General features: G+C 45.8%; 1 protein-coding gene across 12 annotated transcripts in view; it reads left to right on the forward strand.

Moving 5' to 3' along the window:
• The first annotated feature begins 386 nt into the window (after positions 1–386).
• The window catches only part of LOC115198135 (calcium/calmodulin-dependent protein kinase type II delta chain), a 101,782-nt gene continuing 87,251 nt past the window's right edge, over positions 387–14,917 (forward strand). For 4 of the 12 annotated variants that reach the window (XM_029759853.1, XM_029759856.1, XM_029759854.1 and 1 more), the window contains exons 1-2: positions 586–883; positions 6,151–6,245. In XM_029759853.1, the coding sequence (XP_029615713.1) occupies positions 822–883; positions 6,151–6,245 (157 nt within the window). In that variant the 5' untranslated portion in view covers positions 586–821. Of the gene's footprint in view, positions 479–581; positions 884–6,150; positions 6,246–14,917 lie in introns of those variants that run through there. The other 8 variants (XM_029759849.1, XM_029759844.1, XM_029759848.1 and 5 more) reach the window with 5 other exon arrangements.

A 14,917-nucleotide genomic window follows, 5' to 3' on the forward strand; every position in this document is an offset into this window, starting at 1 on the left:
CCTCATGGCTTGGTTTTTGCGCTGACATGTACTGTCAACTGTGGAACCTTATACAGACAGGTGTGTGCCTTTCCAAATCATGTCCAATCAATTGAATTTACCACAGTTTGACTCCAATCAAGTTGTAGAAACATCTCAATGATGATCAATAGACAATTTGCCAATTTGCAGTCTACTAATGATTTGTAATTATGTTCCGACCCCCTGACCATCCACTCTAGAAAAATAGACCCGCGGCTGAATTTGGTTGATGATCCCTGGGCTACAGTCGTTGATAAATGTAGGCCTCTTTACAGTGAGGGTCCGTGGTTACAGCTAGGGGGAGGCGTTGTACTCTACAGTTTTCAAAATCAGGAAGCGCTCGATAGAAAAAGTATCGCACTCAAAGCGAAGTGTAGGCAGGCACAGATAATAGAAGGGACGCGTTCCTCTGCCCAAGCGTTGCTGACGTATGCCAAATCTTACAACGTCTGAATAGGTATGTTAAGTTTAACTAACCACATCATATGTTATAGCGATCTGCCAGTCGATGACACAGTCGATGATGTCGCACGCAACCATTGGTTAATGCATGTAACTTCTGCGCAGGGGAACGCGACCCGAGTATCGACGTCCTTGATAACCCGTGAACTCCGTGCCAAGAACAATTCCTGGATTCGGAAACTGGCCCGGAAAAGTAAAAAGATTTGCAGTTAATTTTTATTCTGTGAATTTGTTTTATCGTTTCAGAGGAGACAAGTATCACTTTGAAACATTGGAGACTGCGGTTTAAAGTCCCGACCGAAAGAGACAGTCTTCCCTCTCTGCACGCGTCGTTTGCCATGGCTTTGACAACCTGTACCAGATTTACCGACGAGTTTAATCTCTACGAAGAGCTGGGAAAGTAAGTATTACAATGTTTTTGTTATTTCTCTCCAATACATATCTGCATTGGATTATGTTTAGCTACTGGTGCCCTAAACGGGTGGTTATTCTAGATTACCTGTTACCTGTGTGTGGTGCACAGAAACCGTACCCGTTGTATTCAAACCGTACGTTTGGTCTTCAAATGTATATTTGCTAACTTTTCTTTCCAAAACCTTCGTTGCGTTTGTTTGGATATCTTTACTGAATGTTTACGTAGTATTTCAATCGCTCTTGACATCATTTTCGTCTAACAAGTCACCGCCCTTTCAGTGGAACAACAACTGTATTGGGGCGGTCATTTCCTAGTGGTGAGCTGTAGTAAATGGTAGTGTCTACATTTATGGAGAAATCCCTTGTTTTGCCAGCTGTGATGTCATTCCTTGCTCACAGCAAAATGAAATGGACATAAATGTGACTTATTGATGCACTGATTTGCTATTGCCAAGCGGCCCAGCGCACATGCCCATTCCGACAGGGTATTATTGCCTATTTATAATCATAAACCAAATAATAAATGCCATCGTTTTAGCAACAATGTAAACGCATCGATATGAGTGATGGGGTTTAAATGCATAGTAGAGCGAAAGGTTACCGCGTTAAATGTTTTTAAAAGCAGCACTAACCCTGGTGACTGAGAAGAATCCCTTGGCATTACTGACTGTAGTCTGCCCTACTTTACCAGCAAAGCACGGCGTCTTTGCGGGGTTGGGGACAATTAGGTCACTTACGCGGTCTTCAGTGCTTTTTCCAGCGTGAGGCAGCATCTTCTAGCCTAGGCCTACTCTCCACAGTGGTCCACCGATCATGGGCCTCTCACAGCCATCCCCATCTGAGTTTGACCATAAAAACTTGAATTCATGTCTACACCACTGACACAAAGAAACGAAATATAGATGCATGATTTCAATGTATCCCTATTTCTTTGGCGTTGTATGCATCAGGTTAAATACAGCAATTAGGTTTGGTAATCATCAATTAGGTTTGGTAATCATCCTCTCCATACCCATACCCATCCATACAACTAGCAATGAGGAATCGGCCCCCCGGAACTGATTGAATCGGCCCGGAATCAAAATGAATGACTGTCCAGAATCGGCCCAAGTACATCGGGCTGTTTCCGTCTACCAGAATTCAGCGGACTTGCCGGCATCTTACCAGAAGCGGCCCGATGCAAATTTAAATAAATGTATACACAATTCTGATTTTAGTAATTTGAAATATTACTATTATACATGTTATACGTACAAATTATACCCATTCACAAAAAAACAATTTGTGTCCAGAGGAAACACGATACACCTGGTGACCGTGTCAGCGTGCATGTGCCTGGCCAGCCACAGGAGTCACTACAGCGCGATGGGACAAGGATATCCCGGCCAAACCCTTCCCTAACTCGGACAACGCTGGGCCAATTGTGCGTCGCCTCATCGGTCTCCCGGTCGTGGCCGGCATTGGTCTCGAACCAGCATCTGTAGCAACACGATGCAGTGTCTTAGACCGCTGCGCCACTTGGGACTATGGCGCTATGGCGTCTCAAAATGGACAAACAGTACTATTCCCAGTTTTTAAAGCGAAGGTCTTGTTTTAAGGTAGTATGCAAGCACACTCGGCTAGTTTGGCTAGGTGCCAGCTGAACTGCAGCATACTGACGACTTAACTCTGCCATGGGTCGTTGGACAAAGCCTATGGGGAAAATAAAAGGCATTTTAGGATAAACGCTGAAAATAAAGTCTGTGGTAAACACAGGCTTAGGAGCTCTTATACATTTTGTTCAATAATAATCTTCAAATAAAATGTTATTGGTCACATACACATGGTTAACAGAAGTTATTGCAAGTGTAGCGAAATGCTTGTACTTCTAGTTCCGACAGCGCAGCAATATCTAACATGTAATCTAAGAATTCCACAACAACTACCTAATACACACACACATCTAAAGGGATGGAATATGAATATATGGATGAGCAATGACAGAGCGGCATAGGCAAGATGGTGTAAAATACAGTATATACATATGAGATGAGAAATGCAAGATATGTAAACATTATTAAAGTGACTAGTGATCCATTTATTAAAGTGGCCAATGATTTCAAGTCTGTATCTAGGCAGTGACGTGTTAGTGATAGAAGCTGTTTTTCAGCTCGAGGTTCCAGCTTTGATGCACCTGTACTGACCTCGCCTTCTGGATGATAGAGGGGTGAACAGACAGTAGTCCGGGTGATTTGTTGTCCTTGATGATCTTTTTATCCTTCCTGTGACATCGGGTGGTGTAGGTGTCCTGGAGGGCAGGTAGTTTGCCCCCGGTGATGCGTTGTGCAGACCTCACTACCCTCTGGAGAGCCCTGCGGTTGTGGGCGGTCCAGTAGCCATACCAGGCGGTCATACAGCCCGACAGGATGCTCTCAATTGTGCATCTGTAAAAGTTTGAGGGCTTTAGGTGACAAGGCACATTTCTTCAGCCTCCGCTGTTGCGCCTTCTTCACCACACTGTCTCTGTGGGTGGACCATTTTCAGTTTGTCCGTGATGTGTACACCGAGGAACTTTAACTTCCACCTTCTCCACTGCTGTCCCGTCAATGTGGATAGGGGGTGCTCCCTCTGCTGTTTCCTTGGCCATGCAGTCATGGGTGAACAGGGAGTACAGTAGGGGGCTGCGCACGCACCCTTGTGGGGCCCCAGTGTTGAAGATCAGCAAAGTGGGGGGGCGGCCCGTCAGTAAGTCCAGGACCCAATTGCACAGGGCGGGGTTGAGACCCAGGGCCTCAAGCTTAATGGTGAGCTTGGAGGGTACTATGGTGTAGAATGCTGAGCTATAGTCAATGAACAGCATTCTTACATAGGTATTCTTCTTGTCCAGATGGATAGGGCAGTGTGATGGCGATTGCATCGTCTGTGGACCTATTGGGGCGGTAGGCAATTTTGAAGTGGGTCTAGGGTGACCGGTAAGGTGGAGGTGATATGATCCTTGACTAGACTCTCAAAGCACTTCATGATGACAGAAGTGAGTGCTATGGGGCGATAGTCATTTTCAGTTACCTTTGCCTTCTTGGGTAACATCACGTTTTGTGAATGTTGAAGAATTTAGGTAATGATAAAAATCACATAAAGGCTTCATAATTCATAAAGGTCATGTTAACTAACTGATATTATCTCATAGAACAGAATGTATGAGATCTCCTAAGCCTGTGTTAACCTCTGACCTTATTTTTGGCGTTTATTCCAAAACCCTAATCATTCCCTATTCATTAGGAATGGCTGAACAAACCTGAGGTATCTTATTTCCGAGTGTTAGGACTACAAGCTAGCGAGCTCTCTTGCCATATATAGCTTACAGCCCTAAAACCCGGAAATTATATAATTCGCCACTGTTGTCTTACGACTCGACAAATAGCTTGAACCAGTCATGACTATTCAACAAAACAATAAATAATTTTCAAGTTTATTTTCAGCAAAATTATTAGTTACATGATTGTATAACTAGAAAAGGCGTTTTGAAATTGAGGGTGCAGTGTTTATGAAGTTTGGCAATGAGGACAAAAATTAGCATAGTTCAGTAAGTTTAGCCAGGGAAAACCAGGGAAAACAAATCTGGAAGAGGATATAGCTGGGTGCACATGAACCCAGATAATGTATGGTGAAGTCACTTCCGGACATGGTAGATTCCTCCTCACCACTCTATAGAGAAAGGAAAGGGTTTTTGGATGGAACAAAACTTATAACATCTCCTAAGACTGTGTTTACCAGACCTTATTTTTGGCATTTGTTCAAAAACCCTCCAAAAACTAACCATGGCGAAATTAGTGCCGACAAAAAGAGGCCATTACTATTCAAATCAAATCAAATTTATTTATATAGCCCTTCGTACATCAGCTGAAATCTCAAAGTGCTGTACAGAAACCCAGCCTAAAACCCCAAACAGCAAGCAATGCATGTGAAAGAAGCACGGTGGCTGGGAAAAACTCCCTAGGAAAAACTCCTGAGAAAGGCCAAAAACCTAGGAAGAAACCTAGAGAGGAACCAGGCTATGAGGGGTGGCCAGTCCTCTTCTGGCTGTGCCGGGTGGATATTATAACAGAACATGGTCAAGATGTTAAAATGTTCGTAAATGACCAGCATGGTCAAATAATAATAATCATAGTAATTGTCGAGGGTGCAACAAGCACGTCCGGTGAACAGGTCAGGGTTCCGTAGCCGCAGGCAGAACAGTTGAAACTGGAGCAGCAGCATGGCCAGGTGGACTGGGGACAGGAAGGAGTCATCATGCCAGGTAGTCCCGAGGCATGGTCCTAGGGCTCAGGTCCTCCGAGAGAAAGAGAGAAGAGAGAATTAGAGAGAGCATATTTACATTCACACAGGACACCGGATAAGACAAGAGAATACTCCAGATGTAACAGACTGACCCTAGCCCCCCGACACATAAACTACTGCAGCATAAATACTGGAGGCTGAGACAGGAGGGATCAGAAGACACTGTGGCCCCATCCGATGATACCCCCAGACAGGGCCAAACAGGCAGGATATAACCCCACCCACTTTGCCAAAGCACAGCCCCCACACCACTAGAGGGATATCTACAACCACCAACTTACCGTCCGAAGACAAGGCAGAGTATAGCCCACAAAGATCTCCGCCACGGCACAAACCAAGGGGGGGGCGCCAACCCAGACAGGAAGACCACGTCAGTGGCTCAACCTACTCAAGTGACGCACCCCTCCCATGGACGGCATGGAAGAACACCAGTAAGTCAGTGACTCAGCCCCTGTAAAAGGGTTAGAGGCAGAGAATCTCAGTGGGAAGAGGGGAACCGACAAGGCAGAGACAGCAAGGGCGGTTCGTTGCTCCAGCCTTTCCGTTCACCTTCACACTCCTGGGCCAGACTATACTTAATCATAGGACCTACTGAAGAGATAAGTCTTCAGTAAAGACTTAAAGGTTGAGACTGAGTCTGCGTCTCTCACATGGGTAGGCAGACCATTCCATAAAAATGGAGCTCTATAGGAGAAAGCCCTACCTCCAGCCGTTTGCTTAGAAATTCTAGGGACAATTAGGAGGCCTGCGTCTTGTGACCGTAGCGTACGTGTAGGTATGTACGGCAGGACCAAATCGGAAAGATAGGTAGGAGCAAGCCCATGTAATGCTTTGTAGGTTAGCAGTAAAACCTTGAAATCAGCCCTTGCCTTAACAGGAATTGCTCTCCATGTCAGTTTGATCGTCTACTCACCACCGTCTTTGTGTTTCCTAAAGGGGAGCTTTCTCCATAGTGAAAAGATGTATGAGGATCTCCAGCGGACAGGAGTATGCTGCTAAAATCATCAACACTAAGAAGCTATCTGCTCGGGGTAGGTGTCTGTACCATGTTGTTACCTTGTCTTTGCAGATTTTGTTGAAAACAACTAAATACCCCAAAACTCCCCGTCCAAAAGTTTCCAGTGAAAAACAAAAAGGTGATGGTTCTAAGTTTTTACCTGGCGTTTATCTCCACATTACATGGTAACATGGAAATTACATTAGTATGCAGTTCACAGGAGGCTGCTGAGGGGAGGACGGCTCATAATAATGGCCGGAATGGAGTGAATGGTATCAAACACATGGAAACCATGGAAACCATGTATTTGATACCGTTCCACTGATTCCGCTCCAGCCATTACCACGAGCCCATCCTCCCCAATTAAGGTGCCACCGACTTCCTGTGATGGAGTTGTAGAGAAGCACCCATTATTATCACATATTTGACAGTAAATAGCAGATAAAATGACATTACCCAGAGGAATGCGGTATGTGGTTCTGGTTTGTGTTGCAATGTTGAGCAGGGTAGTCCTCTGGGTAGTCACATGTCTACCAGTCAATGACAGGAAAAATCTCCCCAAGATGTCCTCGATTTTTGGACTTCATGCACTTTTTAACCAAGTGACCTGCCCTCCAACTTCCCCCATTTCGCTCCTGCTTACTTTTTAGTGGACAATGTACAGTCATAGCTGAGTCATTTCAGTAATTGGATGTGGTCAGGCGCCTGTTGCGACAGCGGTAAGGCTAACAGCGTCTGGGGAAGTCTCGCTCAGGGTTATGTCCAACTATCTTTACAGTTCTTCTTTCATTTTATATCCTTGGTACCCCTTGTGGCGAGGGATGAAAACGCCAAGCAAGGTTATGACTCTCATACTGGTATCAGTTAACCTGCTTTGATTTGACATGAGTCACAGTGTAGTCTTCTGTGTCACAACCTCGGTCACTATGGGATAACTGAACGGAAACTGCCAGTAGTAGAAATAGACATGCATTCTTCATGACCTTTGGGTCTATATCCTGGTGCTACTATACAAAGTCTTGCTTTTGTAGAATGGACTGCCTGTCCAGGAAGTAGCTTGGGTCTATTTTTTTCCCTTATTCTCTCTCGCGCTCTCCTTCTTTGTGAGGGAGCTGTGGGGAGCGGGTTGGTGGGTGCGTGGGCCGGGGCTCCCGTTGTCTGTATGGCGCTGCAGATTATCCCTCCACAAACCTTAATGGGCTGCTGACAGACACACACACACACACACACACAAAGACAAGTAAGGACTAAAAGACGGGAGGGAGGGATGATTAGGACTAAGAGACGGGAGGGAGGGATGATTAGGACTAAGAGACGGGAGGGAGGGATGATTAGGACTAAGAGACGGGAGGGAGGGATGATTAGGACTAAGAGACAGGAGGGAGGGATGATTAGGACTAAATGACGGGAGGGAGGGATGATTAGGACTAAGAGACGGGAGGGAGGGATGATTAGGATTAAATGACAGGAGGGGGGGATGATTAGGACTAAATGACAGGAGGGGGGGATGATTAGGACTAAATGACAGGAGGGGGGGATGATTAGGACTAAATGACAGGAGGGAGGGATGATTAGGACTAAATGACAGGAGGGAGGGATGATTAGGACTAAATGACGGGAGGGAGGGATGATTAGGACTAAATGACGGGAGGGAGGGATGATTAGGACTAAATGACGGGAGGGAGGGATGATTAGGACTAAATGACGGGAGGGAGGGATGATTAGGACTAAATGACGGGAGGGAGGGATGATTAGGACTAAATGACGGGAGGGAGGGATGATTAGGACTAAATGACGGGAGGGAGGGATGATTAGGACTAAATGACGGGAGGGAGGGATGATTAGGACTAAATGACGGGAGGGAGGGATGATTAGGACTAAATGACGGGAGGGAGGGACGATTAGGACTAAATGACGGGAGGGAGGGACGATTAGGACTAAATGACGGGAGGGAGGGACGATTAGGACTAAATGACGGGAGGGAGGGACGATTAGGACTAAATGACAGGAGGGAAGAGGGAGGGACGATTAGGACTAAATGACAGGAGGGAGGGAGGGAGGGACGATTAGGACTAAATGACTGGAGGGATGATTAGGACTAAATGACTGGAGGGAGGGAGGGATGATTAGGACTACCGTAAATTCCGGACTATAAGCCGCAACTTTTTTCCCAGGCTTAAACAATGACGCGGCTAATATATGGATTTTTCCTGCTTTCAATTTTGTTTTCTCCAAAAAAACACATTCTGTGACATGCTCAGTTTTTTGGCGGCATGAAGCTTTCATTAGACCAATGAAATTGCCGAACGGGTTAAGGTCAAACAACTTTTTTGTTTACTGTTTAGATTAAATCGAGTGCTCTCAAACTTCCCATCATTCTGATTACGGTAGTCATTTTGTCACCTTCATGGCAAAGACACGGAGAAATGCATATGATGCAGCTTTCAAGTTGAAGGCGATTGATCTGGCTGTTGGAAAAGGAAATAGAGCTGCTGCACGGGAGCTTGGTCTTAATGAGTCGATGATAAGACGTTGGAAACAGCAGCGTGAGGAATTGACTCAGTGCAAAAAGACAACTAAAGCTTACTGCTAATTTTTTATTTTTTGTTACACGCCGTGTTTCGTTAAAGCCTATTTATTTTTGTTACAAGCCGTGTTTCGTTAAAACCTGTGTAAAGTTAATTTGTTTCAATGTACCGGTAGGCACCTGCGGCTTATAGACATGTGCGGCTTATTTATGTTCAAAATAATATTTTTTTTTAAATTCAGTGGGTGCGGCTTATTCAGGTGCGCTTAATAGTCCGGAAATTACGGTAAATGACAGGAGGGAGGGATGATAGGACTAAATGACAGGAGGGAGGGAGGGAGGGATGATTGGGACTAAATGACGGGAGGGATGATTAGGACTAAGAGAAGAGAAGGGAATGTAATTATATCACAGACAGAGCTATGTCTAAAACAGAACATGAATAACAGGGCAGAGAATATAGCTGGAGAGAGGAAGCAGTACCCTATTGCTTACACAATCCCCTTTATGGTACAGAGAGTAAAGAGACAAGATTAGATTGCTGAGGTGTTGAATAGAGGGTGGCCTAGAGAGGGTTGAGAAAGTGTATTGGTGTTTTTTTTCCATGATTGATCCCATTCCAGGATTGGCTTGACTGATTGGCTCCACTGAGCCACGCCCGGCCCCTACCCGAGAGAAGATGAAAGAGAGATGGATAATGTGAGGCAAAAAGAGCGGGGAGATGGAGGGAGTGAAATAAATTGGAATGGGAGGAGAGAAAGGTGAGGGAAAGTGAGTTGGTGTGCAAGATTTTGTGAGCGACAGAAATGGAATGAATTGGAGAGACTGATGAAGAGAGTGCGGCGAGATGAGGAGGAGAGATGGGAAAGAATCGTGCTAGCAGAGAGATCTCTCCCTTCCTCAGCTGAAGGTGACCTTGGAGGAGGGAAACCCCAGATCTGCGGTCTGTGTGTCAGTCAGATACCAGTTAGATACCAGGGGCAGAAAGGGGGATACCTAGTCAGTTGTACAACTGAATGCATTCAACTGAAATGTGTCTTCTGCATTTAACCCAACCCCTCAAACTCACCCCATCCACCAGGGTGTATTACCCACAATGCACAGTAAACATTTTTGTGACTGGACGGTCACCTCACATCATCTATCGAGGTGAGGAGTGATACAGGATTTTCCCAATTAGGAATGAGAGGAATTATTTGGTGGCCATGATGGAATGGGGCCAGGTTGGGAATTTTTCATGACTCCAGGGTGGTATAAATCCCAGCTGTGGGACGCAGGGTAATATACTTCTGCCAACCTGTAGATGGTGGTTTGTCAATTGGGTGATCTTTATCTATACCCCTATATGGTGTTATTAAAGCCTTATCAAAGCACAGAAATGTAGACAGTGGATTGGTTTTTGGTTCACTGCACTGTATTGACTTAGTTAGATCATGTGTTATCAAATCGGTCTGTCCCTATTTGTGTGTGTCCCTTTCTCTGTGACCACCACGAGCAGTGCACTGATCTAATAACAGCCGTCTTACTTTATGTTTGAGGGAATGAGTTACAGTTCGGACATTCAAGGTTACTCCTTGCGCTGGGGATTCCCAAAGTGGGTCGTGTGACTTCTGATAGACGGAGGCTAAATTCAGAGTCTGGTGCGATAGTGAGACTCCTTAGGGAATAGACCCTCCCTGGTAACTCACACTCCTTTTGGCTTGCTGTGTGGAGGTGTGTTGAAGGTGTAGCCCTATATCTCCTCACACACTTATGTCAATGCATGGGCTTTGGGAGTGTTTTTGACTTGTTGCACTTCTTGTCTCTCATTTGGTGACTTCCCCCTTCTATAAATTGGTTAGCATTTAGCATGTATAGGTTTTTCTGCCTCTTGCTTTGTGGTTAGATGAGGAAGAATGTGTTTTTGAAGCCAACTCAATGTCATAAAGTTGTGGCTATCCTACTAGGGTCTGTCAAGCTCATTGTCTGCTAATGAGAGGGGTGTAGACCCACTCAGACATTATGGGTTAATTGGGGGCTCCCAAGGGACGCTGCGGTCTAAGGCACTGCGTCTGCGTTAGAGGTGTCACTACAGACCCTGGTTCGATTCCGGGCTGTATCACAACCGGCCGTGCTTGGGAGTCCCATAGGGCGGCGCACAATTGGCCCAGTGTGGGGTTAAGGACAGACTGAGAACCCCCTCTCCACACACACACACACACACTGCCCACCATAAATAAAAGTCACCCTGCCCTGTGCTGTGGCTCATCCTTTGATCCCGGCCTGACCAATATGGCTGGCCTTGGTGTCTGGGAATGTTCACACCAGCATGAATACAGATGACTCAATCACCCCAAAGCTCTGTCTAATATGGGGATCTGGGGCACTCACTGTGCTGTAAGGTTCCCCAAGGTGTGAGGGATTTTTTTCTCTCACTCTGTTCCATGTATACCTCCTGTGAGGTATTTAAGCATGTCTCTCTTTTTCTCTATCTCTCTATCGCTCTCTTCTCTCCTTTTTCTCTCTTGCACACCTTGGTCTCTCTTACTCTCTGTCACTGTCTCTCTCCCTCTCTTTCTCTTCCTCTCTCTCTCTCTCTTCCTCTCTCTCTCTCTCTCTCTTCCCCTCTCTCTCTTTCTGTGTTTCTGTCTCTTTCTCTCACTTTGCTCTCTTCTCACACTCACAGCCAGGGGGGTCACAACACTGTTACTTTTTTAATTTTGATCTCCTGTAAATCTGTATTTGTGTAAGAGCAAAGCCCTCAGTCCATTTAACCCTCATATTCCGTAAGTGTGTGTGTCTGAAGTTCAATGCTTTACATGACAGAGCCGATCAGCACACACTGGGTATTTTACTGAGCTAGAGCATTCCCAGAGCAGTTCTAGAAAATCAGAGGAACGAAAAGATGTAACGATTGGTATGGCGTCAGGAGAACGTGTGTGTGTGTGTGTATTGGCATCCACCCCAGGGCCCCCCTCCCGACTGAGCGTTTCACGCCTGCATGGGCAGGCTAAAAATATCTCATTAAACAACAGAGAAACCCGAGGGAGGGAGAGGGGAGGAAGAGCTGGAGCGAGGGAGATGGTGTCTGTCAATGATGGTGTCTGTCAATGATGAATGATCAGAATGAGCAAAATACTCATAGATCCTTAGCAAAGCTATTTTATATTTGGCTGCACAATGGTCAATGAATGACCAAATCAATCAATCAATCAAATATATTTCTTTGTAGCCTGAATTGGGTCGCATCAACGAATCTCTAAATATAGTCCAGGTTCTTGTTATTTTCATTCCATTTCTGCCGAACAGTGACAAGAGCAGTTGTGGGGGAGAGAGCAGAACAGCATGAACGATGACAACAGGAGGCCACACTCACCACGCCTTCTCTACATCGGAACATGTTATTAGCCGGCGTGTCGAGGGGGAAATTGCTTAAACAAACCTAAGAATCTCTATTGCACTCCACACTGCCCTTTGACATTTGGACAAAAGGAACACCTATGTGAGAATGCTATTCATTGACTACGGCTCAGCGTTCAACACTGTAGTGCCCTCCAAGCTCATCACTAAGCTAAGGACCCTGGGACTAAACACCTCCCTCTGCAACTGGATCCTGGACTTCCTGACGGGCCGCCCCCAGGTGGTAAGGTTAGGTAACAACACATCCGCCACGCTGATCCTCAACACGGGGGTCCGTCAGGGGTGCGTGCTCAATCCCCTCCTGTACTCCCTGTTCACCCATGACTGCATGGCCAGGCACGACTCCAACACCATCAAGTTTGCTGATGACACAACAGTGGTGGGCCTGATCACCAACAACGATGAGACAGCCTATAGGGAGGAGGTCAGAGACCTGGCCGTGTGGTGCCAAGACAACAACATCTCACTCAATGTGATCAAGACAAAGGAGATGATTGTGGACTACAGGAAAAGGAGGACCGAGCACGCCCCCATTCTCATCGACAGGGTTGTAGTGGAGCAGCTTGAGAGCTTCAAGTTCCTTGGTGTCCACATCACCAACAAACTAACATGGTCCAAGCACACCGAGACAGTTGTGAAGAGGGTACGACAAAACCTATTCTCCCTCAGGAGACTGAAAACATTTGGCATGGGTACTCAGATCCTCAAAAGATTTTACAGCTGCACCATCGAGAGCATCCTGACGGGTTGCATCACTGCCTGGTATGGCAACTTCTCGGCCTCCGACCGCAAGGCTCCAGAGAGTAGTGCGTACGGCCCAGTACATCACCGGGGCCAAGTTTCCTGCCATCCAGGACCTCTATACCAGGCGGTGTCAGAGGAAGGTCCTAAAAATTGTCAAAGACTCCAGCCACCCTCATCATAGACTGTTCTCTCTGCTAAAGCCTGGCAATCGGTACCGGAGAACCAAGTCTAGGTCCAAGAGGCTTCTAAACAGCTTCTACCCCCAAGCCATAGGACTCCTGAACACCTAATCAAATGGCAACCCAGACTATTTGTGCACCCCCCCCCCCCCCCCCCCCCCCCCCCCCCCCCCCCCCCCCCCCCTTCACGCTGCTACTACTCTGTTATTATCTATGCATAGCCACTTTAACAACGCTATCTGCATGTACATAATTATCTCAATTACCTCGACACCGGTGCCCCCGCACATTGACTCTGCACTGGTCTCCCTGAATATAGCCACGCTATTGTTATTTACTGCTGCTCTTTAATTATTTGTTATTCTTATTTTTTTTATAATTGTATTTTCTTAAAACTGCATTGTTGGTTAAGGGCTTGTAAGTAAGCGTTTCACTGTAAGGTCTACATCAGTTTTATTCGACGCATGTGACAAATAACATTTGATTGGAAAATCCTGTAATCTGGTCTCACCACTGTGTTGGCGTCTCTAGGAAGGGTTTCAACCGCAGTCTCCTGTGCTTTCAGGAAAGACAATATGCATCTCTTTGTTTATCATGATATCCATATGTTTTGTCTTAAATATATATATTTTTTGAAGTGGCAGGTCTTTGATTTACTGTTTTTCGTCATTTTAGATAAAACTATGAAATGCTTTGTTTGTCACCAAGGGGATGGACAAGTTATCGATCACTTGAATCTAAAGAGGGAACCGTCATCAATATGAATTAGTTACCAGTGTCTCTTCTCATTGTGAATGATAACCGTGACGGATATCTGTGGATTATGCACCACTCAATACACACACACACACCTCAGATACACCTCAGACACACACACACACACCTCAGATACACCTCAGACACACACACACCTCAGATACACCTCAGATACACACACACACACACACACACACACACCTCAGATACACCTCAGATACACACACACACACACACCTCAGATACACCTCAGATACACACACACACACACACCTCAGATACACCTCAGACACACACACACACACACACACACCTCAGATACACCTCAGACACACACACACACACACACACACCTCAGATACACCTCAGATACACACACACACACACACACCTCAGATACACCTCAGATACACACACACACACACACACCTCAGATACACCTCAGATACACACACACACATACACCTCAGATACACACACACACACACCTCAGATACACCTCAGATACACACACACACACACACCTCAGATACACCTCAGATACACACACACACACACACACACACACACACACACACACACACACCGCAGATACACACACACACACACACACCTCAGATACACACACACACACACACACACACACACACACACAAGCGCTTGTTTCCCAGCCCTAAACACATCAGTCTATCAGATATACTCTATCCCATCACCGCTAATACTAAAACACAGAAACTGACTGATCATGTGTCAGAGCAAGCGAGGGATTTAAAAAAAAATATATATATATATATAAAAAAATGTTCTGTTCTTTTCTCTCCTTTGCCTGTTTCCAAGCTCATTTTCCAGTTGACTAAAACAGCCCTGTTCTGTGCTCGGTTTATTTTCAGCCCTGACGTGATCTCCCCCAGGAGCGGTAGCTATCTCCGCCGCCGTACCACTATAGCACAGCCAGGTGTAGCAGCATTCATATACAGGGAAAAACACAGCTGAAAATCAAAGTTGATTCAGAATTCCTGTGTGTTCTGTGATTTTCCAATTTCTGTTTTTTTTTTTACCAGAGGGGTTTGGGAGGAGGGATTTTCAGTTCATGAATGAATA

This window comes from Salmo trutta, chromosome 8 (genome assembly GCF_901001165.1).
Source record: "Salmo trutta chromosome 8, fSalTru1.1, whole genome shotgun sequence".
Taxonomy (NCBI): domain Eukaryota; kingdom Metazoa; phylum Chordata; class Actinopteri; order Salmoniformes; family Salmonidae; genus Salmo; species Salmo trutta.